Source organism: Trichechus manatus, unplaced genomic scaffold (assembly GCF_000243295.1).
Source record: "Trichechus manatus latirostris isolate Lorelei unplaced genomic scaffold, TriManLat1.0 scaffold00223, whole genome shotgun sequence".
Lineage (NCBI taxonomy): Eukaryota > Metazoa > Chordata > Mammalia > Sirenia > Trichechidae > Trichechus > Trichechus manatus.
In genome coordinates this window covers 1,911,214-1,934,854 of record NW_004444159.1, presented here as the reverse complement: position 1 = coordinate 1,934,854, position 23,641 = coordinate 1,911,214, and the positions used below count along the sequence as shown (strand labels likewise).

Genomic DNA, 23,641 nt, shown 5'->3' with positions numbered 1-23,641 from the left:
TCAATATTCTTCGCCAACACTAGTTCAGAGGCATCAATTCTTCTTTGGTCTTTCTTATTCATTGTCCAGTTTTCAGATGCATATAGAGCAATTGAACATACCATGGCTTGGGTCAGGCACACTTTAGTCCTCAAAGTGACAGCTTTGCTTTTTAACACTTTCAAGAGGTCTTTTGCAGCAGATTCGCCCAATGCAATACGTGGTTTGATTGCTTGACTGCTCCTTCAGTGGGCGTTGATTATGGATTCAAGTAAAATGAAATCCTTGACAACTTCAATCTTTTCTCCATTTATCATGATGTTGCTTATTGGTCCAGTTGTGAGGATTTTCATTTGCTTTATATTGAGGTGTAATCTTTACTGAAGGCTATAGTCTTTGATCTTCATCAGTAAGTGCTTCAAGTTCTCTTCACTTTCAGCAAGAAAGGTTGTTAATGAGTCTTCCTCTAATCCTGATTTCTCGTCCTTCATATAGTCTAGTTACTTGGATTATTTGCTCAGCATGCAGATTGAATAATTATGGTAAGAGGATACAACCCTGACGCACGCCTTTCCTGATTTTAAACCATGTAGTTAACCCGTTGCCATTGAGTCCATTCCGACTCATAGTCCCATAGGGTTTCCAAGGAGTGCCTGGTGGATTCGAACTGCTGCCCTTCTGGTTAGCAGCCGAACTCTTAACCACTACGCCACCAGGGTTTCCTTTAAATCATGCAGTATCCCCTTATTCTGTTCCAACAATTGCCTCTTGGTCTATGTACATGTTCCTCAGGAGCACAGTTAAGAGTTCTGGAATTCCCATTCTTTGCATTGTTATCCATAATTTGTTATAATCCACACAGTCTAATGTCTTTGCATAGTTAATAAAACACAGGTAAACATCTTTCTGGTATTCTCTGCTTTCAGCCAAGATCCGTCTGATGTCAGCAATGATACCCCTCATTCCACGTCCTCTTCTGAATCCGGCTTGAGTTTTTGGAAATTCCCTGTCGATGTACTGCTGCAACCATTTGTGAATTATCTTCAGGAAATTTTACTTGTGTGTGATATTAATGATACTGTTCAATAATTTCTTGCATTTTATTAGATCACCTTTCTTTGGAATGGGCACAAATATGAATCTCTTCCAGTCACCTGGCCAGGTAACTGTCTTCCATATTTCTTGACATAAAACACGTGAGCTCTTCTAGCATTATATCTGCTTGTTGAACATCTCAGTTGGTATTCCGTCATTTTCTGGAGGCTTGTTTTTCACCAGTGCCTTCAGTGAAGCTTGGACTTCTTCCTTCAGTACCATTGGTTCTTGATCATGTGCTCCCTCCTGAAATGGTTGAACATCGAGTGATTCTTTTTAGCACAGTGACTCTGTATAGTCCTTCCATCTTGTTTTGATGCTTCCTGTGTCATTCAATATCTTCCCCATAGAAACCTTCAAAATTGCAACTTGAGGCTTGAATTTTTTTTTCAGTTCTTTCAGCTTGAGAAATGCCAAGCGTGTTCTTCCCTTTTGGTTTTCTAACTCCAGATCTTTGCACATTTCATCATAATACTTCACTTTTATTTTCACACTTTATGTTATTTATATTTTACCACAATTTTTTTTTAAAGACTGGCGCCTGACCCTAATCTTTTAAAGAAAAAAAAAAAATTTATTGTGGTAAAATACAGATAACATAAAGTGTGCCATTTTAACCATTTTTAGGTGAATAATTCAGTGGCATTAATTACATTCAGCATACTGTGCAGCTGTCACCACTGTCTGTTTCCTAATGTTTTCCATCACCCCAAACAGAAACTCTATAGACCTCGTAAGCAATAACTCCCCGCTCCCCCTCCCCCTAGCTCCTGGGAGCCACTGTTCTACTTTGTGTCTCTATGAATTTGCAGACCCTAGTCTTCTTCATCAGGCTGTGACACATTTTTTACATGGGAAAAACAGATAGGAATTTGGCTGAAATGAAATTTAAAAGAAATTTACTTTCTCTGCCTCTCTCTATCTCTCTCGCCCTTCCTTCCTCCCTCCCTCGCCCTCCTTCCCTCCCTTCTTTCTTTCTTTCTTATGGCAAAATCAGATGTATCTATTTGAAGCCACACTGTTACGGAGTCAGTAGACTAATAAGGCCATGTGCCATTCAAGAAAAGTAAATAGACGTGGGTCAGACCAGAACAGTTTTAGTGACTTGCTGTAAATAGTGTCTCTTAAATACCTGAATTATTGGAGGCTTTGAGGGTGAGCCAGAAAAGTTGTTCCTTAAAGCCGTAATTCTTTTTTAACGTTCCTCACTCTGGCTGTGTAAATGCATGCTGGCAGTGTTCTCCCTCTACACACGGAGCGTTCTGCTTGGGAGACGTTGGGAGAGTGAGACGGGGGCCGCTGGAGTTCCCCAGAATCTCGCCCTCTCCGGCAGGCATTAGCGAGCTAGGCACCCTTCCTGTTCAACCCTTTTCACCCCTTCATACCCTGACCCTAATGTGTGATGCCCTCTCACAATTTCCCCTCTTGGGTCTGCCCTGAGGATGTTAAGGTTTTTGTTTTGTTTTGTCTTATTTTTTTCGTTTCCAGCTGACGTTGGCATTTACATGCGGTAGATTTTGATCGCTTACCTTATTCTGAGTCACGGCTGAGTATTTGGAGCCTGGAGTCTGATTTTAAATTCTGGTTGTCCCATTTAACACCTGTGTGTCTTTGATACATGAGCCCTGGTGGCACAGTGTTTAAAGTGCTCGGCTGCTAACCGAAAGGTCGGAGGTTCAAACCCCCAGCCACTCCTCAAGAGAAAGATGTGGCAGTCTGCTTCCGTAAAGATTTACAGCCTTGGATACCCTATGGGGCAGTTCTACTGTGTGCTGTAGGGTCACTATCGGTTGAAATTGACTCGACGGCAGTGGGTACATCATCTTTCTAGGGCTCTGTCTCCTCTGCTCTGGGAGAGACATAATAGGACCCCCTCTGGGGGCTGTGTGAGAAGTCAGTGAGAGGACCTTGTCCCTGTGAGCACACAGGTATACCTATCGTCATTCTGGTCCGTGTAGCTCAGTGATTTTAAGCCCGTGCTTTATCTCACCTCCATTCTGAAGGGCCTGAGCTCCTAGATGTCAGATTCCAGACTGCCTTACTGCCATTGTACCGTGGAGAATTTTTAATGTTTAAGGCTCAGCTGTCATACCATGGCGGCTTTTCTCACAGGTGCCTGAGGCAGTGAGAACTGGCAGTATCCTCACTTTACAGTCAGAACGGGGCAGCGATGGTTCAGTGCTAGAATTCTCGTCTTCCACCTGGGAGACCCAGGTTCCATTTTCAGACAAGGCATCTCATGGGTAGCCACCACCCGTCTGTCAGTGGAAACTTGTATGTTGCTGTGATGCTGAACATCCTGAATAAGATGAGCTAGGAAGAAAGGCCTGGTGATGTACTTCTGAAAATCAGCCAGTGAAAACCCTGTGGATCACAACGGTCGGATCTACAACCCATCGTGCGGATGGTGCAGGACTGGGCGGCTGACGACAACAATAACAGTCAGAAAGAAACAACTTAAATTACTGAGTGACTCAGCAGAACAGACTCAGGGTTCCCAGTTTCCATGAGTCCCCACAGACCCTGTAGCAGTAACTGCAGCCTGTGGATTTAATTTCTTTTCCACATCATGGTTATTAATCTTTCTTATCAATGCTGTTCCACCCTTCCTCAAGGTTCACTTTTGATTCATATTCTCTCTCTTTAATGCGTGCCCTTCTCCTCTTTTCTCCTTTTCTCTGCGGTGTTTCCTACCCTCCCGCCCCTCCCCCCCTTTTTCGAATGGCAGTCTTGTGTTCCTTCCCCCAATTCTCACATAATACACTTCCGTTTCCTTCATTATAAACTCTGTTTCTAAAAAATAAAAGCCCATGTTAGCTCTTTCTACCAGCAATGCTGCACTCAGACCCGGGACTGTATTTATCCGAGCCCATGTTGGTGTTAGTTGCCGTTGAGTTGATTCCGACTCGTGGTGACCCCATGTGTGCAGAGTAGAACTACTCTGTAGGGTTTTCAAGGCTGTGACCTTTTGGAAGCAGGTCACCAGGACTGTCTTTCAAGGCGCCTCTGAGTGGGTTTGAACCGCCAACCTTTTGGCTAGTGGTTGAGTGCTTAACGTCCTTGAAGATATGGATCGGCTTAATTTGAGCCAGTTCCGTCATTGAAGCCCTGTAAAAAGTAACCAGTGGTCTTCAGCAGTAGCTCCAGATGCTCCTTCTCTCTATCTCAGAGGCAGCCTAGTGTTGCCGTTAGCTGCTGTCGAGTCAACCCCGCCTCCAGGCAACCCCCGCAACACAACCGAACAAAACACTGCTTGGTCTTGTGCTATCTCCATCCTCAGTTGCGGACTGGACTGCTGTGATTCATAGGCTACTTGTTTTTCATTGGCTACTTTTTGGAAGTAATTCAGCAGGCCTTTCCTCCTAGTTCATCTTAGTCTAGAAGCTCTGCTGAAACCTGTTCAGCATCATAGCAACATGCAAGCCTCCACTGACAGATGGGTGGTGGCTGTACATAAGGTACATGGGCTGGGAATCAAACCTGGTGGTTCTTGCATGGAAGGCAAGAATTCTACCACTGAACCAAATTCTCACTGGGTCTTGATCTAGAAGTTTCCAGCCAAATTCTGCTCCTCTGACATGACTTTGTCCTCCACGTCTTTTGGGACCAGGGCTGCTTTTCCCACAGTGCTATTCAGAATGTCTGTGTTATTTCTGGATAAGAATTTTCTACAACCTTCCAGAACAAAATTTATGTCTTTTCACATCGTAACTTCAAAGCTTTGGACTTGCAATTCCCTCTTGCTGTTTTCCATGAACACCCCCCTGTCTCCGTGCTCACAGTTACCTCAGGAATGGGGGGTAATTTGTCAACAGGGGGGTGACACACACGTGTCAGAGAGGACTTTAAAGATGGCTGGCTGAAGGCAGCCCCCTGCAGACTCTGGTGCGCAGCTGAGTAAACTACTTTGAGCTGTACCTAGTGTTTTCAGCTTGGAAAAGATGACAATCGAGATCCCTTCTAACTCTAAGAAGCCACGTAAACAGGAAAATTGTTTGCTTCCCCTCTAAAGAATCTAAAATTTTTAACTAGGATGTTTCACTGGCCTCACAAATATTTGGTGGAATAGAGATGAGCTGTATTCTTTTGTCAAAGGTTGTCTTTTAATAATAATCTCAAAAGGCATTATGTCATAATGGAAAATGCTTTGACTCCAAAGTCAAGTCCTGGTTCTTTCCCTTACTAGCTTTTGGTCATGGTCGTATGACTAAGCTGTCTGAACCTCAGGTTCCCCATCTGTAAAATGGAGATAATTATACTTAGCTTTTAGGATTGTTATAGCAAGGTATACGAAAGCAGTTTGTAGCTTATTTAAATGTATACTAGTATGGGGTAGTTCAAATGGTTAAGCGTTCAACTACTAACCAAAAGTTTGGCAGTTCAGACCTGCCCAGAGGTGCCTTGGAAGAAAGGCCTGGTGATCTGCTTCTGGAAGATCACAGCCTTGAAAACCATATGGAGCAGTTCTACTGTGCACACTTTGGGTTGCCATGAGTCATCGTCAACATGACTGCAACTGGTTTGCTTTTTGCTTTTTTTTAGAATTACATAAACTCATCACACTAAATAATTCTAGTAACTTTTCCACCCCTGTCAGATAGTGCGGCAAAATTTCCAGCCCCGAGGAATTTGAATCTTTTCAAAGAATTCCCCCCTTCCTGTGGTAGGAATCCCAGGCCATCTCATGCCAGTGGCCCTGGGATGTAAGCTCAGATTCAGAGTGGCTTTGAGCCATATGGAAGGTGGCCATCCCCTAACCCTGATCTACATGGTGTGTGAGTGAGCAGCAAGAAACCCTCACGCCATCTTCCCACACCCTGGAGCTATATTTGTTGAAAACTGTGACGGATTTAAAAAATATTCCTTATAGACCCAAAGGAAGGAGTAGACTCCGTGAGTTTCCCTCAGTAAACCCCAGCTGTGTCTCACAGCTATACTGGGATACACTTTAAAATCCCTCAACATACACCCACAGTATAAAGTCCATACAAAGAAGACTCAGAGTCACTGTAGGCTGGTCAGAGGCCGAAATTAAAAGGAAAGAACTAACAATTACTCAGGAATGCGATGTGACTCTTTGTTCCTGCTTATTTTACTCCTAGAACTAAGATGTCGAGATTTTCGGGCCCAGATTCAAAACAAAAACAACACCCACCTTTGCTAAGTGCTCGTTGTTATTGTTAGGTACCATGGAGTCAGCTGTGACTCTTAATGACCTCATGTATAACAGAACAAAATTTGGCCTGGTCCTGTGCCATCTTCATGATTGTTGGTGTGTTTGAGTCTGTTGTTGTGACTATTGTGTCAATCCATCTCATTGAGGGTTTTCCTCATTTTCGCTGACCCTCTCCTTTACCAACCGCGATGTCCATTTCTAATGATTGGTCTTTCCTGATGACCTGTCCAAAGTAAGCGATTCACAGTCTTGCCATCTTCGCTTCTAAGGAGCATTCCAGTTGTATTTCTTCTAAGACTGATTTGTTCGTTCTTTTGGCAGTCCACGGTATAGTCAATATTCTTCACCAACACCACATTGATCCAAACTTTAATCTTTTTAAATACCTTTCCTTACTGCCCGCCCCCCACTTTCTCTCTTTGTAGAGTTCATTAGCCATAAAGTAAGCAACCAAACCTGTTGCTGTTGAGTCTATCCGAATTCATAGCCACCCTATAGGACAGAGTAGAACTGCCCCATAGGATTTCCAAGGCTATAATCTTTATGGAAGCAGACTGCCACGTCTTTCTTCCATTGAGTGTGGTTTTGAATCGCTGACCTTTCAGTTAAAAGCTGAGTGCTTAACCACTGAGCCACCAGGGCTCCTTAAAGTAAGCAATAAACCTGCCGTGGAGTTGATTTGACTCATAGCGACCCTACAGGACAGAGTAGAACTACTCCATGGGGTTTCCAAGGAGTCCTTGTTGGATTCAAACCACCGACCTTTTGGCTAGCATCCGAGCTCTTAACCACTGTGCCACCAGGGCTCCAAAGTAAGCAGTAGTATTTCATTTATTCATTTGTAATTTGCTTTCATTCCAAAAAAGATTTGACATGAGCAACAATAGCAAGGCATTGGGAGGAGTTGAGGGGCCTGTTGTTTCAGGATAAAACTGCAGACTGCACGTATTTGACAGCAGAGCTGCATCTCCCCCACGTGTATCATGCAAATGTCCCCTACGGCATCACGCCTGCATCCACTCAGAGCTCCTGCCAGTCACTGGGCACAGTGCTTCCCAGGGGCACGCGGTCCAACTTGGGCATGTTTGATTCTGACCCCAGGACAGGACACAGGATGGCTGGGGGCGATGTATCCCTCACCCTGTCGCCTTTTCTTTCTTCCAGAGACTCTGACCTATTTTTGTTGGACACCCGCGTTGTGTGGGCCTCAGAGGAAGGCTGGCTGGAATTTGACATCACGGCCACGAGCAATCTGTGGGTCGTGACCCCACAGCATAACATGGGGCTTCAGCTGAGTGTGGTGACGAGGGACGGTAAGTTATGAGTCAGAGACTCCTGAAGCTAGGCAAAGAGCCATCTTATTCATTCCATTTTAATAGTTGTCCCTAGATCCAGGACAACCTAATTTATTGTTCCCTATAACTGTTATTGAAAAACACAACCTTTCCTTGAGGTCTGTTAGAAGGACCTGGAACCAGGGCTGGACTATGTCCACCAGGAAGGTTGGTCAGGGTTCCAGAAGTAACCATGGATGGACAGCTTTCAGGTGGGAGGATGCTGAGACTGGGGTGGGGAGGTGGGGGGAGATGCATTAGTTTGAACGCTGGCCTTTGAGTGGATTTGCCTGGGGACCTTTCCAGCAGCCCCTTCTCCTGAAGCACCAAAGCTCTGCAGCTCTAGCTGCCAGTTCCTCTTCCTCATGGACCCAGACGGTGCCAACACTGCTGGCATAGTAGCCTCACTTGTTGGGAAGATGATGTATCAGAAAGAAGAAGGGATGAATAAGAATATCAGAAATGGGAGACCCAGGAGTTCAAACCCCTCCTTGACTTGATTCACCTGACTTTGGAAAGTGTGTTTGACTTTGTCCATCCAAAAGAAGCCATCAGGATTGGACAATGTTGACACTCTTCCCCAATTCTTATTCTTTGTTAGCATCTGGAGGCTAGGAGGGACCACGTAGCTGTGTAGCTGCAAGAGTGAAGTTCAGGCAACTAACTCAGGTGTGACTGGGTTTACATTAAAGGTCTCAGCATCAGCCCACGAGCAGCCGGCCTGGTAGGCAGAGACGGCTCATACGACAAGCAGCCTTTCATGGTGGCCTTCTTCAAAGTGAGCGAGGTCCATGTCCGCACCACGCGGTCAGCCTCCAGTCGGCGCCGACAGCAGAGTCGCAACCGCTCTACCCAGTCCCAGGACGTGTCCCGAGTCTCCAGTGCTTCAGGTAGGTTTGGGGGAGCCTATTTCTCCAGGAAGCCTTGTTTGGCCTCCATGAAAACCAGTAACATGCTGATGACTGCAGATGTTGACCAACTTCTGCACGGCATATAAAAAGGCCTGAACATGTAGTATGGAGTCCCTGGGTGCAAATGGTTAATGCATTCGATTGCTAACTGAAAGGTTGGAGGTTCAAGTCCACCCAGAGGCACTTTGGAAGAAAGGCCTGGAGATCTACTTCCAAAAAATCAGCCACTGAAAACCCTATGGAGCACAGATCTACTCTGACACAGATGGAGTCAGGGTTGCCATGAGTTGGAATCTACTCAATGGCAACTGGAATACGTAATAGACAAGACAGTGCCTCTTCACAGTCAATGCTTATCCAGATGTGTCCCCAGGACCATCAGAACTGAACATCTGTCACCTGAAGGTGGAGTCTGCAGGTTGCAGACATCCTGAGAGTGTGTATGCAGAAAGATGTCATTTGTTTGGTTAGATTTTTCTACCTCTTTTTCCATTCACATCAAAATCCTGAAAGCGCCTAGATTTTCTTCTAGTTGTATTATGGCTGGGATCTTGTGACGTACAAACAAACTGTGCATTTGTATGGGATGGACTTGTATTTGTCTGTGTTCTTGGGTGAAGTGGCAGAAGGTCCACTCAAATAACGCTCTGTGGTGGATTTTATTGGCTCACTTAACTGGGAAGTTTAAGGGTTCTAGCTTCCAGCATGGCTAGATCCAGGGGCTCAGGTGATGTTGGGAGTCTCTGTTTTAGTCTCTTTCTATTTCCTTTTGCTGGCTGCATCCCGGGAAAGACCATCTCTACACGTGGTAAGGAGGGCAATCGATAGTCCACGATTTTATCACCCTTAGCAGCTGCAGCCTCAGAAGGAGAGCACCTCTTTTGCGGTAGCCTTGGAAAGAAGCCAGGAGATGATTCTGGATGGCTTGGCTTGGGTGAGGTGGCCATCCTGAAGCTCACTGTTGGGCGAAATACCGTGATTAGCCAGATGCATGTATGCGCTCACCCTTGGAGCTGGGGAGTGGAGTCAGCCCCATTGTACCCACACAGACTTGGGAAAGGAGGTTCCGCAAAGGAAAATAGGCTTTCTGTTACCAAAGGAAGAGAGAGATGTTGAAAACAAGCAAACACCAAATATGTCCACAAAGAAATGAATACTGTAAAAGTTTCCCTTAGGTCTGTATTATCTGTCTATGTTGTTATCTTTAGGTACATGCCGATTTGTTTGATTAAATTAATAAATGGAGTCACAGTGAAGCTTTGGCTTACGCTATATTTTCTGGAATCGAAGAGATGCTATGAGACTATGTCCTGCTGTTCGGTGGGGGCCATTTTGGAGGGCCACTGTTTATGATTAACAGTTACCATTTGAACACCCGCTGTGTGTTGGAGACTATATATACTGGGCATCTAATCTCACTAAAACCTACAATCTCAGTATCTCCTTTTGACAGATGAGAAAATCGAGGCTCAGGGGGTTATGTGGGAAATTTGGGATAGCAAAGTTAATGATCCCTTGTCTTTTCCAAATTCTTAATCAAAGTAGACTTTCAGAGCCAAAGCAAATAAAAATGTAGGAACAGCTTTATCATTGGTAAAGATGGTTTGGGAAATGCGGAGGGACCTCCTATCGCACTCCCTGCCCCTCCCCTTTCCAGGGCCTCTCAGCTTTCATGTACATCACAGTCACCCTAACCCTGGAGATTCTGATTCTGTTGGTCTGAGGTAGAGCCTGGGAATGGGTTGAGAACCATTGGCTTAGACTTGGGGATCCCACAGTCCTGTCTAACTCAACCATCACGGGACACCTGGCCCAGCCCCAGCATATGTATTTTACCACAAACAAAAAAAAGTACAAGATAGAAGAAACAGTTTCTACTGCCAAAGTAGCAGTTCTGTGCCCTTCCAAATGTCCCCTCCAACACTATCCCTTCTTAGGAGGTGGCATTAAGGCTGCTCATTGAAACACGAAGGGGAGTAGGTGTTCGCTCCTAACAGCCAACTCACATTGCTAGCCAGTATTGGATTCAGACCCAGATGTGTATTACTCAAAAGCCAGTGCTTGTGAGTTTTGAGTTCCCTTTGACTGTTGAAATAGCCCAGAAGTCAAGCATGAAGTTGAAGAACCGTGGGATTTGCGGTCAGAAAACATGCTTCCCTTGTTCCCAGCCATATGACCCTGGACAATTCACCTTATCTATTTCAGCTTGAGTTTACCCATCTGTACAGCGGGGATGAGTTACCAATACATTGTAGATTTGCAGGGACTAAATGAAAAGCACTTAATCTGGTTTATATTGTTATTGTTGTTAAGCTGCCGTCAAGTAAGCCCCCTACTCCTGACGACCCCATGCACAACAGGATTGGACTGTTGTGATCCATAGGGTTTTCATTGGCTGATTTTTGGAAGTAGATTGCCAGACCTTTCTTCCTAGTCCATCTTAGTCAGGAAGCTCCACTGCAACCTGTTCAGTATCATAGCAACAGTATGATAGCTGATTCAAATATTAGTTGCATCCAATCGTAGGAAGTAGGTTCTCAGGACGTGTGTTAGGATCCCTAGAAACAAAGTAAAATAATTCTAGAAGATGCCTGAATTCTTCCAGGTAACTGGTGAATGTTTATAAATGTCATCTTCAGTGACCAGAAAGAGTAAATGCACATCCCTGAAGTGCCCACTTTTTCCTGGGGGAGAAGCATCTTCACTTTAGGTTCTGACTTCCTAAGTCATTGCTTTTACCGGCAACTTGGATGTTGAACCTAAGGGTCTACCACCCAGTGCGATGTAACATTTGGCTTCTTGTCATCCTGGTGTTTCTCGGAAGCATCGCACAGCATGGGTGTTCCTGCGCTTACCACCAGAAACAGGCAGGCTTGGGTTTAAAAAAAAGAGGAGAGGAAGAAGGAGAAATGCCTGCTGTCCTTTCTTCACTGCAGAGGAAGCCTGCTGAAGAGACTTCCTTCAGGGCATGATGATGACGTCTTCCAAAGCCAGGCCTAATTCATTAATGACCTGCGGTCAGTTTGGGGACTGGGATCCCAGACTCAGAGGCATCTCTTGAAACGTTGATTGCTTTTTAAAATTAAAATTTCACTTGATGTATTCCACATCCCCACCCCACCCCCACACACCAGTTTTTTTTTTAATTGAGAAAACATGTTGCCCTTGATATTTGGTTTTAACAATGTCACCCAATGATTCTTTTCCGAGCTCCTTTCAACTTGTTTCCAATTCGCTGAGTTCAAATTAAACACAAATAGTAAAGTTGATCTCATTTGCAGTAAGACGCCCGCGTATCTGTTGTTTTCTTGGTCTCCCCTCTCATCCTGAGCCACCCTACCCAGTGCTCCCAAATCTGTTTTACTCCCATCAGCAGCACCAGGACAAAAGAGTTCATAACAATTGTCTCTGGCTTCACGTCTTTAGAAGACCAGACCCCCAAGCAATTATGTACAAAGGGTACCCCCTCTTTCTCACTATCATCAAAGACCCTCCCAAGGTGGTCTGAGAGATTTCTCATGGTGGGCCCACTGTCCAGAACACAGTTGCGATCGAGTCGATTCCAACTTCTAGTGACCCCATGTGTGTCAGAGTAGAACTGTGCTCCATAGGGTTTTCAGTGGCTGATTTTTGGGAAGTAGATTGCCAGGCATTTCTTCCGAAGTGCCTCTGGGTGGACTTGAACCTCCAACCTTTCGGTGAGCAGCCGAGAGCTTAACCATTTTGCACCACCCAGGGACTCCAGGCCCACTGTAGTGCTACTTTATGTACTTGGCTCTTGCTTCCTTATTTATGCTTGCTGTTAACGACAGTGGACATGCAGAGGAAGAGAGTGCTCTCCGAGAAGGGATATCCAGAGGGATGGCGTGCACCCGGAGAAAGTTCGGCTCTCCCTCCAGGCCCTTGGGGGCCAGATGTTTCTGTGACAGAAGAGCTGTGGGGTCCGGTGTGACTCCAAGCAGGGCTTTCTCTGTGCAAATCTTCAGGAAGGTAGGAGGCAGAGATTGGTTTGCCTCTGCTGCCCCCTTCTTTCCCAGCGTGCTGCCAGTGAGTGAACATCTCTCTGCTGGAATCGACCAGAGATTGTCCCGCATCTGGGTAGAGAAGTTAATGTAATTCATCAAATCGCCTGTCATCAGGGTGAAACATGGCAGGGAAATATGCGGCTATTTTTGGAAGTGAGCTGTTTATGCCTGACACTGCAGGACTAGTCCACAACAAGGCAAAGGCCAGTCACTCCCACCCACCGCCCACCACAACCTACTCTAACATCTGCACTTTGCTGTCAAGCTGGACTCTCCAAAACAAATGCGCTGCACAGTGGGGCTGGATCAAGTCTCCTGGACGGTTTTCCCTCGCTCTTGCTTCACTGCAGCTGTCTGTTCCAGATGAATGATGGATGTTGGCTGTGTTGCACTTCTGCAGTGGGCTTGGATATCATTGGGACAGGATCGTTTATCGTTTTTACACATGGTTTGCTAGTCCCAGTCCAAGCTGTACTAAGCAGCCTGTTGGGAATTCTAGTAGAATCTGGCAATTGTGTATTAGCCTCCATTTCTTACCAGCCTAGCGATCTTGTTCCAGCTTGCCCTTGGGTTCTTTAACTCTAATTTGGTAGTCTCTTTCTACTTGCTGCCATTCGTCCGCTTTCACAGCATCTTTCTCTTGGAATCCATTGTTTTGTCTTCTGGGGACCTTGATAGCACCTGGCCAAGATATTACAAGGGACGGGTACAAATGGCCTTTGAAGAATGGTTCCATGCTAGAGTTTCTAGATACCAATCTATGTAGCTGATTCCCAGGAGCTCTCCAAGGCATCTTTGGGGAGGGGGCAGTTAATGTGATTTCAAGTCAGTTAGTGAGTCTGAGGTTTTCTGCCATGTCAACCAGCTGGCTGCCAACATTGTGATTTAGAATTGTTTTGTTTTGGCAACTGATGGTTTGGAAACATTTTTTGCCACTTTTAATAATTACTGTAAGATTTAATTAAGATGACCTCTAAGGTCTCTTTCACTGTTGATATTTTATCTTGCCACCACCCAGCTCTGCCAACCCTCTGTGAACCAGCAACCCACTAGACCCTGTCTGTCCTTTAGAGTGAGTCCTTCATTGCTTCAAATGCTAACTGTTAGCATTTCTTGGAGTAGTTCTCCTGTCTCTTTCCAACCCACCCAAACATGTATCTTTAGGGACCCAGAGAAAATATGGTTCTGATCTTCTTTTGCTAGCTCATATTTTCTATCCCTTGAATGTTCCAGTCAGGACTATATGATATGTTTCTTGCATAAGGAAGGTAACCAGAATTCATCTCTTGCCAAATAATTGTTCAGATACTTTCTTATGACTATGAAATCTTTTGCTGTAGATTGCAGGGAACTCCCGTCTACAGACTAGGGGATCTCCTTCTTCCTAACCAATGTTTATTTGGCCCTTTAGTTCGCAGACGTCCACACTAGTTCCTCATTCATTCCATGGACTTGGCCTGCCTAAGGTGTCTAGGCTGACCACCAGAGACACCCAGCAAAGCTTGGGAAGAAGGGTCATGGGTAGGGACTGTGAATTACCAGTTTATTGTGCTTTAAAGGAGCTGGGAATTTTAACTTGCAGTTTTGACCTTAAATTAAAATTTTAGGGCCAGCAGCTTGGCTTTCAGATATCTTAGTTAAGAAGTAGAGGCTCGTTCAGGGCTTTCTACACAAAATGAACTCTTACTTCTCCAGCTTTGGAGGATAGGAATGGCATTGGTGATTGAAAGGATAGACTCATTTCAAAGTCCTTTTTTATAATACTTAACTCTCCTTCACCGTTAGCCCATTTAGAGTAATCGTTATCAAGGACTAAAACAGACTGGAAAGTTACCTTCCACCTCACTCCTAGGTTCACCCCTTGTGAATGTGCTAATGGCCAGCAATGCTAAAAGGCAATAATAAACCAGTTGCCATGGAGTCAATTCCGACTCATGGCGACCCCGTGTGTTACAGAATAGAACAGTTCCATAGGATTTTCTTGGCTGTAATCTTTACAAAAGCAGAGTGCCAGATCTTCCTTCCGCAGTGCTCCTGGATGGGTTCAAACTACCAACCATTCGGCTAGTAGTCAAGTGCAAACCATTTGTGCCACCCAGGGACTGAAGCAATAAAACAAACCCGTTGCCGTCAAGTTGATTCCAACTCACAGCAACCCTTTAGGACAGAGTAGAACTGCCCCATAGGGTTTCCAAGGCTGTAATCTTTACAGAAGCAGACTGCTACATCTTTCTCCCATGGAGCATCTGGTGGGTTCGAACTGCTGAACTTTCAGTTACTAGCTGAGTGCCCTGCTCCACCAGGGCTCCTCAAGGCAATAATAAAGAAGCATAAATAAATGCTGCAAGATGCTTGAATAATTCACCAACTATTACCAACTCCCAGAGGGCCCTGGGGGCCAGGAGAGTCAGCCTAAGAAGTGGCAGAGAGAAGAGGAGGGTGCTTGGAGCACAAGAAGTGTTACAGCTCAGTCTTTAAGGAAGCCTTTGTCTATTTGTAAGATCATTAGCTCCATACCCTTTTATATCCAAGAAAAAAGGCCGAGAAGAGACCATCCCCCCATCCCCACCCCCCGATTAAATGGCGTCTGTGAGATCTTGTAATCCTGGAGCAACAATAAGACCTCACCGTTGCCTCTCAGGCTAACCATCCTGCTCATAAACAACATCTAGGCTCTGAAGACCAAGCTGTGCTCCCCTAAGACTTTATAGGATTGCTAACACCAGAAGTCAGAATCCTACCGTGGCCACCTCGCCGCACGTATCGTCCGTGACCCAAGGAGCTGGGGCCACCAGCATGTTCCTCCATGACAGTATTGATGCTACTTGGAAGACAGGAGCCAGGGCTGTGTTCTGGGTAAGGCTGGGCCGGCAAGGCCTCCAGAGAGGGGAAGCATGGCCAGGCCACGTGAAGACAGAGGTGCCATTTTTACAGCTACTCTTTTGTCCTTGCTCTTGTCCTTCTAGGAGAGAAGGGAAATAAAAGTATTTTTCTCTCTAAAAAGCACATTTTCTTTGGGAAGAGGCTGTGGCCTGAGCTCAGAAAAGCTAGGAAGCACAGAGTGGGTCCGAGCCCCCCGCTGCTCTGGTATTTTCCTAGTGTGTGCGTGTGCGGGTCGGGGGCCTGCAGCTGGCGGGCGGCGGGGGGGGGGGGGGGCAGTGACCGCGGCAAGGAGCCCTGACAAAGGAGGGGGGCTGCCTCTCCTCTTACCTGGTGGTTTCTCTGGGCCTTTTGTCCCCTCTGCATTCCTTCCTCTGTTTCTCCCTCACCCTCTGTTGGTGTGGGGAAAGGAGAGGGGTGGGGCTGCCGTGCCCCTGGGCTCTGGACTGGGGTTTGGCTGCTGCGTCCTCCACGCTGCCTGCGAGCTTCTCAAGTGTCACCGCTGTCTCGGGGCGTCCAGGGCGCTGTAGCGCTCGACTTGCGCCGTGCCTGCAGCCCCAGCACGCATGGTGCCCTCCAGGTGGGCAGCGTGGTGTCCCTGAATGTCCAGGTCCCTGCTGGCCTCCTACTTTCTCATCCAGGGCACCTGACCCTGAGTCTCACGGCCTCGGTGCTAGGGAGGCCTGCGCATCACTGCCTTACTTTCCTAGAGCTGCCGTAACAGAAATACAAAAGGGGGTGGCTTTGAAGAACAGAAATCTATTTTCTCACAGTTCTGGAGGCTGAAAGTCCAAACCAGGGTCTGAGCCGGGTCAGTTTCTTCCTTGTCAATAGTGCCAAGTGTTCCTTGCCCCTTGTTCCGGGGGCTGGCCACTGGCCTTGCCCTCCAGACTCATGTGAAATGATTGGATGGTCAGATTTCACATTCTCTGTCCAACTTTGAAAAAATTTCTCTTGGGACCAGGACTGGGCCTTTAGCACTGCTACAACGTCCTAGGGAGTCCTTAGTGCACAAAGACAGACTTTCCATCTGAACAGGGAAGTCCTGTCGCCTTTGTGGGAACCTCTCATGGACAGGGTGGTGTCATGATTTCCGTGTTCACAGACTGAACTGGGGTGCTGCTCTGCTGGGTCTAGGGTGGGCTCAGGAATCTGCACATTAAATGAGCACCCGAGGACTCTCCTGGTCTGGCACAGGCAGGCCACTAGTCCAGCCTGACGGTCACTGCCCTTGGGGACAGCTCCTCAGCCTTGGGGCTGTGGCTCTGGGGTTTGGGCCTCTCTCCAGCTCCCTGACTTCCTCTCTCTGCCCTGCCCAGCAGACCCCTTTGAGCAAAACTGAGTTACCTTCCTTTATCCCACTGAAGTGGACGTGTTCTGTTAAGTATTAACTGCATGAATTTTTACTGGCCCCATGCAGACAAGTTAGCTAAACAAATGCAGGGCTGGGAGGAGAGATGTTTTTCTGAAATCTGTCAATCCCTCCAAAGAGAAGAAAAGCATGTCAGTGTCATTACAGAACAGAGCCCAGGATACTGGCACCTGAGAGCAGACACAAGTATTCTCAGGCGTGCTGACCTCCACAAATATTTACCTATTACTTGCTAGCAGTGAACATGGAGCTATAAGGTAACGTAAGCAAGGCCTGAGAGTATCTGGAGGAAGGAAAACAGAAGGGTTGAATTCCTCCCTTTCCTCTCTCTGGCCCTGATCCTTAGCAACAACAAAAATGCCAGTGTCTGGCTCTAAAAGAAACAGCTGTTCTTACAGAGAAAGTTCTCTTTGTGGAGCATTGAGAGGGTCAAATTAGCAGCAAGTTCACAAATAGAACTTATTGGTGAAGATAGAAAAGAGGCCCCATCCACGACGTCATCGTGGTTCCTTCCAGCCTGAAGAGAAACTCGAAATCCAGGGGCCCTCAAAAACATCAAGCCTTGTCACGGGCACCAGAGAAGCTTTTAAAGCAAACGTAACAGTTGTTTGACATTTCTTGCACTAAGACCTGTGTAATACAAGCTGCTGGAAACCAAAAAAAGAGAAAGGAAAAGAGATTGTCCCCGCTTGTGTTGCCTGGCCTTGGAAAGGAAGCTGTCTGTGAAGTCATTGCCGGTGTCTCCAGGCTTGACTTGGGGACGGTTGTGGTCCCCAGCAAAGGAAAGGTATTTTGAGGAAGCTTACTTAGGGAGAGCTCTGGCGAAATGAATTTGGGCTGGAAAAATCCCAGGCTGAGACTAAGTAGGTGGGCACATACTTTATCATCTAACAGGACACCTTCCAGAGGGAAAAGGGGCCAGGACCTTGTGGTCTTCTCCTGGACACTCTGCATCCAGCTGGCAGGAGAGGAGGGAGCGTGTGAGGCCTGGAAGTGACACATCTCCCAGGGGCCTATCTATGGAAAATAATGCCTATGGCAATTAATTTTAAATTGCTGACTGATCTCCCATAGCGGTGATGGAAACCGTGAAGGCCAATAGAGACTGCTCGTTAGGGCCCCTCCTCAAGGGGCACCCAGCGCATGCGCCCTACCTGCTATGCCTTAGTTCTGCCTCTGCATCTCCTGGGGAGAACACAATCTGGGGAGAACTCAGTCATATGGCCACACCTAACTGTAGTGGACAATGTCATCAGGCTCTGTTCCCAGGAGATAGAGGAAATAGCTTTTATTAAACACATAGCAGACTGTTCCTTGAATATGCCAAGCAGGCTACTTCCTCAGAGCCTTTGCATTTGTCATTCCCACTGTACAGAATATTCTTCCCCCAAGTAGCCTCATGACTTGCTCTATAATTTCCTCCAGGTATCATCTGCTTAAATGATGCTTTAATGAAGAGACAGACTCATCAGCCCTATATGAATAGTGACCCCACTCCTACCCTGCACTCCATATCCCCTAGCTATTGGTCCAGACTCTTGATTCCATATAGTAGAAGCAGACTGTAATTAACTGCAGTGGAAAGTAATGAATGTGATAAAGGGTATCAGGGAACTTGCCTGGAGAACCAAGCTCAGGAAATCGAGGCTCAGATAAGGTCTGCTTTGGATGTCACCCTTGGGCCGTCACTCTGGACACTCACTGCCATGCCCCCCATGATTTCACCTTTGAGTCACTCCCTCAAGTAATATATTCCCACCTATCTAGGAATTCCTCCAAATGAGAAGTGTTACTGGATGTTGGAGAGTTAAAATAATCAATATCCACTACAGCTGGGTATGAAATTCTAGGTTGATGGTATTTTATGGTATTATTTAACTTTTTATGTTATGCATTTTTGCTAAGAAGTCTGCTATCAATCAATCTACATTGTCTTCCTTTGTAGGGAATTTTCTTTTCACCTCTCGTTCCTTTTAAGAATTTATGTGTTTGATATCCTAGTTTCACCAGATGTGGCCAGATATGAATTTATTTATCCTGCTTAGGACTCATGCCTTTCCAATCTAAAGCTGTTTGCATTTCTTCAGTTCTAGAAAATTCCCAGCCAATAAATCTTCAAATATTATTTTTTCCATTACTCTCTTCTGAAATTCCCATTAGAAATATGTTGGACTTTTTCATTCTATCTTTCCTATCTCTTTACAGAGAGTAAGCCATAATTTCTGGCTATTTGATTCCATGCTGTATTTTTGGAGGCTTCTTCAAATACATTGTTCAGTTCTTTAACTCTCTCTTTAGTTAACATCTAATCTGATGTTTAACCAATTCACTTAACTCTTATTTCCCATGATTATAGTTTTTATAAAGTTCTATTTGGTTCTTTTTCAAATCTACCTGTTCTTTTTTCATGTTCTTTTCCTATAATGGCCTTTCTTTATGGTTTCTAGTCCTTTTTTTTTTTTTAAATCTCTTCCATTATTTTAATTATTCTTACTTCTAACCTCTTTCAGAGACTTACATGCCTCCCTAGGCTCCTGGGTGTCCTGTCTCTTGGATTCTCGCTCTCTTCTCAGGATAGTGCATTTCTGTTTCTTTTTTGTTGTGAGGTTATTTTCAGCAGGAGGTTTTTGTCTTGTTCTGTGGTGGTTGTTGTTTATTTGTTTTTGGTGCCCTAAACTGTGAAAATTTTCCTACAGTTTGGCTTTGCATTTGCTTCTTCTAGGGGACTTGCTGTCCTAGCTAAGTGGTTCTGTGAGGTGAGGTAGGCTGGTGGGAGGAATGGATACATTTAGAATCAGCAAACCACCTAAGAAAGGGGGCCTGTCTCTCCTCCCACATAGCTGACTGGGCTGACCTGGTGCTGTTTTTCCAGTTCCCTTACAAAATCTAAAATCTGCTATGCTCTCTCCTGCCTCAGGGCCAGGAGGTCCTGGACTGCAAGTAACAGAAAACTCAGTTCAAACAGGCTTTAACCAGTGAGGTAGTTTCTGGGCTCATGCAATTGAAAGGTACTGAGGTAACACGCACATAACATCAAGGTTCTTGTATCCACTGAAGTCCGTTTTAGATTAAAAACCTTTCTCCAAAGTGTTTTCCTCACCTTTCATTTCTCTTCCCTCTCTGGAACTCTCAAGCATCACTACAGGATTAATCCTTTAGAATCACAATTCTTAACATGTCACTCTGGCTCAAAAACCTCCAAGGACTTTCTTTGTGCCTCTGCTAGAAAGTACAAATCATTTTGGTTGGCATCCTAGGCCATTTATTTCTCCAACTTTTTCTCACCTGACTCCTCTTTGCTGCTGTTAGTTGTCCTGGAGTCTGCTCCGACTCAGGTGACCTAACGTTGGTGTGGTTGAATCCATTGTTGCAGCCACTGTGTATTTTGAGTGCCTTCCAACCTAGGGGCCTCATCTTCCAGCGCTATACTGGACAATATTGTCTTGTGACCCATAGGGTTTTCATAGGCTAATTTTCAGAAGTAGATCACCAGGCCTTTCTTCCTAGTCTGACTCCTCTTTGTTGTTGTTGTTAGGTGCCGTCAAGTCGGTTCCAACTCATAGCGACCCTGTGTACAACAGAATGAAACACTTCCCAGTCCTGTGCCATCCTCACAATCATTGTTATGCTTGAGCCTGTTGTTGCAGCAACTGTGTCAATCCATCTCGTTGAGGGTCTTCCTCTCTTTCACTGATCCTCTTTACACATCCTTAAATCCAGTCCCTAAACTCACTCTAGGGCTACTCTCTTTCCCTCTGGCTCTCCCTGAACTCTCCCTTCTCTGAACCCTAAGTGGTCTTTTCCTAGGGCCCTTACCCATATTCTATTTTATGTTTTGGTTGTTTGTACACATGAAGGGGTATACACCACCCCTTCAATTCTCTAAGTTCTTGGAGGATAGAAGCCATGTCTACCTTGCCTCCCTATTTCCTGTGGTTCCTAGCAGAGGGCATGCCACAAAATAGCTGCTCTGACCCACCTCGGCGAGTCTGGTCACAGTGATTACATTAAGCCTGGCTGGTCACTCCTGTATTGCACAGCGCAGGTACAGAAGCTTCTGCTTGGGAACTCCTGGCTTAGAAGTCATTGCTATAGTGCAGGTGTAATAGCTCAACGCTGCACGAGACTGAAGGATGGACAATGCCAGAGATCTTGTTCCTGCTGCAGGTCTATCTCCCCGATTCCTTGTTCTCCTGGTTTCACCTGCTTCCATCATACTTCCTTCAGCATATTGTCCTGGTCCAGCAGCTATCTTCAAAGTACCTGTGCAGCTTCAAGACTGTCCATGTTTGAGATTTATCAAATTTTGGTACAGTGGTCTGTTTCATGTGAAACAACATCTTCCAAATCTTGGGGTTCTGGGTGTCCTGGCTCATCCCCCACGGGCCCAGTACACTGTCACTCAGTAGGGCTCACAGTAGAGGACTCCATTGAAGTCCGCACTAGGTGTTGTGCACCAGTGGGCTCAGCACTGACACCATAGTGGATACAGGGAAGTACAAAAAACTCCAGTGACTAAATGTGGGCCTTGCAACGGCCTTGTTCACTCCTCTCCCCAGAGCCCAGTACAGTGCCTGGCACACGGCAAACACTACACATAAACTCTTAAATGAAAGAATGAATGGATGAGTTAATGGCGCCATCATTTGATCCCCTCTAACAGATTACAACAGCAGTGAGTTGAAAACGGCCTGCAGAAAGCATGAGCTGTACGTGAGTTTCCAGGACCTGGGATGGCAGGTGAGTCTCCTCTCATCTAATGGTGGCAGCTATCATCAAAGACTGAGAGCTTGAGGGCTGAGCTGAGCCCTTACAGTGCTCAGGCCCCAGGGGTCAGACTAAGGAAGGCCCAGCCCACCTGTGCACCCAGCTGGCCCCTTTCCAGGGCACCCCAAGCCCTCCTGTGATCCTTCCATGTCAGTAGCCACAGTCTACCATACTCTTCCCTCATTCTTTAAAAGCCCATGGGGTATATATTTATTTGGGCCCTTACACATATTTAAATCTGTTTTTGAGATAGGGTTGGAAAAATCTAACCTAATGGCTCACTTCTCCAATGGCTACAAATTGGGCCACCCAAACTATCCAGAAAAGCAGACATGTCTTGACCCAAACCTGAGTGCCATCACTAGTCTGTAAAGAAAGAAGCCAGTTTGATTACAGGTGATGAGGGATGGAACATAGCTTCAATGTGCAGGTGGCATCATGATGCCAGGAGTACCGTGGCCTCCTGGAGGCCCCTTTGGATTCCAGTACAAGAAGCCAGCCACCTGCATGCTTTCAGGCACCCAGGTGTGTAACAGCTGGAGGTGGGGTGGGCCTGCAGAGCGAGCTAGGGTTCGGGTCAGACCAGGTTCAAACCAGCTTTGCCACGTGAATGTCACCTTGGAGAAAAACATATACCTCCCCAGGTCTGTTTCCTTCCCTGTCCAGTGTGGATGAGACGATGTAGCGAGTGCATGTAATTCCGTTTTCTGTTTGTTTCCTTTTGCTTTAAATGAAGGACTGGATAATCGCACCCAAGGGCTATGCTGCCAATTACTGTGACGGAGAATGCTCCTTCCCCCTCAATGCACACATGAACGCAACGAATCATGCCATCGTGCAGACCCTGGTGAGCTCGCGGGGATTCTGAACTTTGTGAGTAGAAGTCAGCTGAGACCACGTGGAGCTTATAGTGGTTTATCTTTTCTGTCTTCTGTTTTGGAACAGGTCCACCTTATGAATCCCGAGTATGTCCCCAAACCATGCTGCGCGCCAACCAAACTAAATGCCATCTCTGTTCTCTACTTTGATGACAACTCCAATGTCATCCTGAAAAAGTACAGGAACATGGTTGTAAGGGCTTGTGGATGCCACTGACCTGAAACTAGCTGCTGGGGATTCTGCCTCGGATTCCTGGATTGCATCTGCCTTAAAAACACACAGGAGTGTGAGGAAAAGAATGGGACTTTGAATCACTCACCTGCTGGTGCCTTACTGCCCAAGGAAGACTTTCAAGGACTTTGCTAGTAATCTGCTCATTTGGTAAATAACATGAGTAGTTGGTTTGTAGGAAACTGAGCTTGAATGTCTGTATGTTGGTTGAATTCAGTAGCGTACCTTTAAATGGTTTTCCCAAGAAAAGCCCACCAAAATTAGTTTTACTTTTAGATCAAGCTATTTGTGGTGTTCGTGAGTAAATACGGAAAATAATCTTAAAGGAGGAAAACTATTCTAGGCTGAACACATCAGCCAGTTCAGTGGTGTTTACCAAAGGAAGATTTTACAGATAACAGAAATTGGGGGAAATGCCTCCATCCATAGCTTTCATTCCCAGGAAGGCCAACTTCCCGTAGGGTCAGCAGCCGGGGCCGTAACCAGGGCCGTTCGGAAGTGCCTTGTGTCAGAGTCCTGCCACTACATGTCTGTGCTAGAGCTTTGTTGGGGTGAAAATACACTATTTCACTCAAAACCAACCATATCATCTGCACACCCTGATCTTCCCATTTGCTGTAGCCTTTGCTGAATTATAAGAGCCAAAGCAGACGTATTGTACTTTGCGAGAGGAGCGCCCTTAATTGCCATCATTTGAACTACGCAACGTGTGAAAGCAACGTTGCACCTCTTCTTTATTGGAATGGCTCTGTGAAAAGCACACTAACTTCCGGAACGCTGGCTCCAATGTCTCATCTATTACAGTAAAACAGTTCTTTGCCTTTTACTATACAGCATCCTATGTCCCAGGGTTAGGACCAGCAAAGGACATAAAGTACAAAAGGGGCGCCCACCCTTTAAGAATAGGCTCGGGTAAGCATGCTGTTTAGGAACTGAAATCACAGTTTTTTCCTGTAGAAAAGGCTCAGAGTAAATTTTGGAATATTTTTAAA

At 45.9% G+C, this 23,641-nt stretch overlaps 1 protein-coding gene across 1 annotated transcript in view; it reads left to right on the top strand.

The window, feature by feature from the left end:
• The window catches only part of BMP6 (bone morphogenetic protein 6), a 197,628-nt gene extending 174,058 nt beyond the window's left edge, over positions 1 to 23,570 (top strand). Inside the window, exons 4-8 of the mRNA XM_004388939.3 lie at positions 7,415 to 7,563; positions 8,277 to 8,474; positions 21,436 to 21,512; positions 22,276 to 22,386; positions 22,485 to 23,570. Of these exons, the coding sequence (XP_004388996.2) occupies positions 7,415 to 7,563; positions 8,277 to 8,474; positions 21,436 to 21,512; positions 22,276 to 22,386; positions 22,485 to 22,634 (685 nt within the window). The 3' untranslated portion in view covers positions 22,635 to 23,570. The remainder of the gene's footprint in view (positions 1 to 7,414; positions 7,564 to 8,276; positions 8,475 to 21,435; positions 21,513 to 22,275; positions 22,387 to 22,484) is intronic.
• The last annotated feature ends 71 nt before the right edge of the window (positions 23,571 to 23,641 follow it).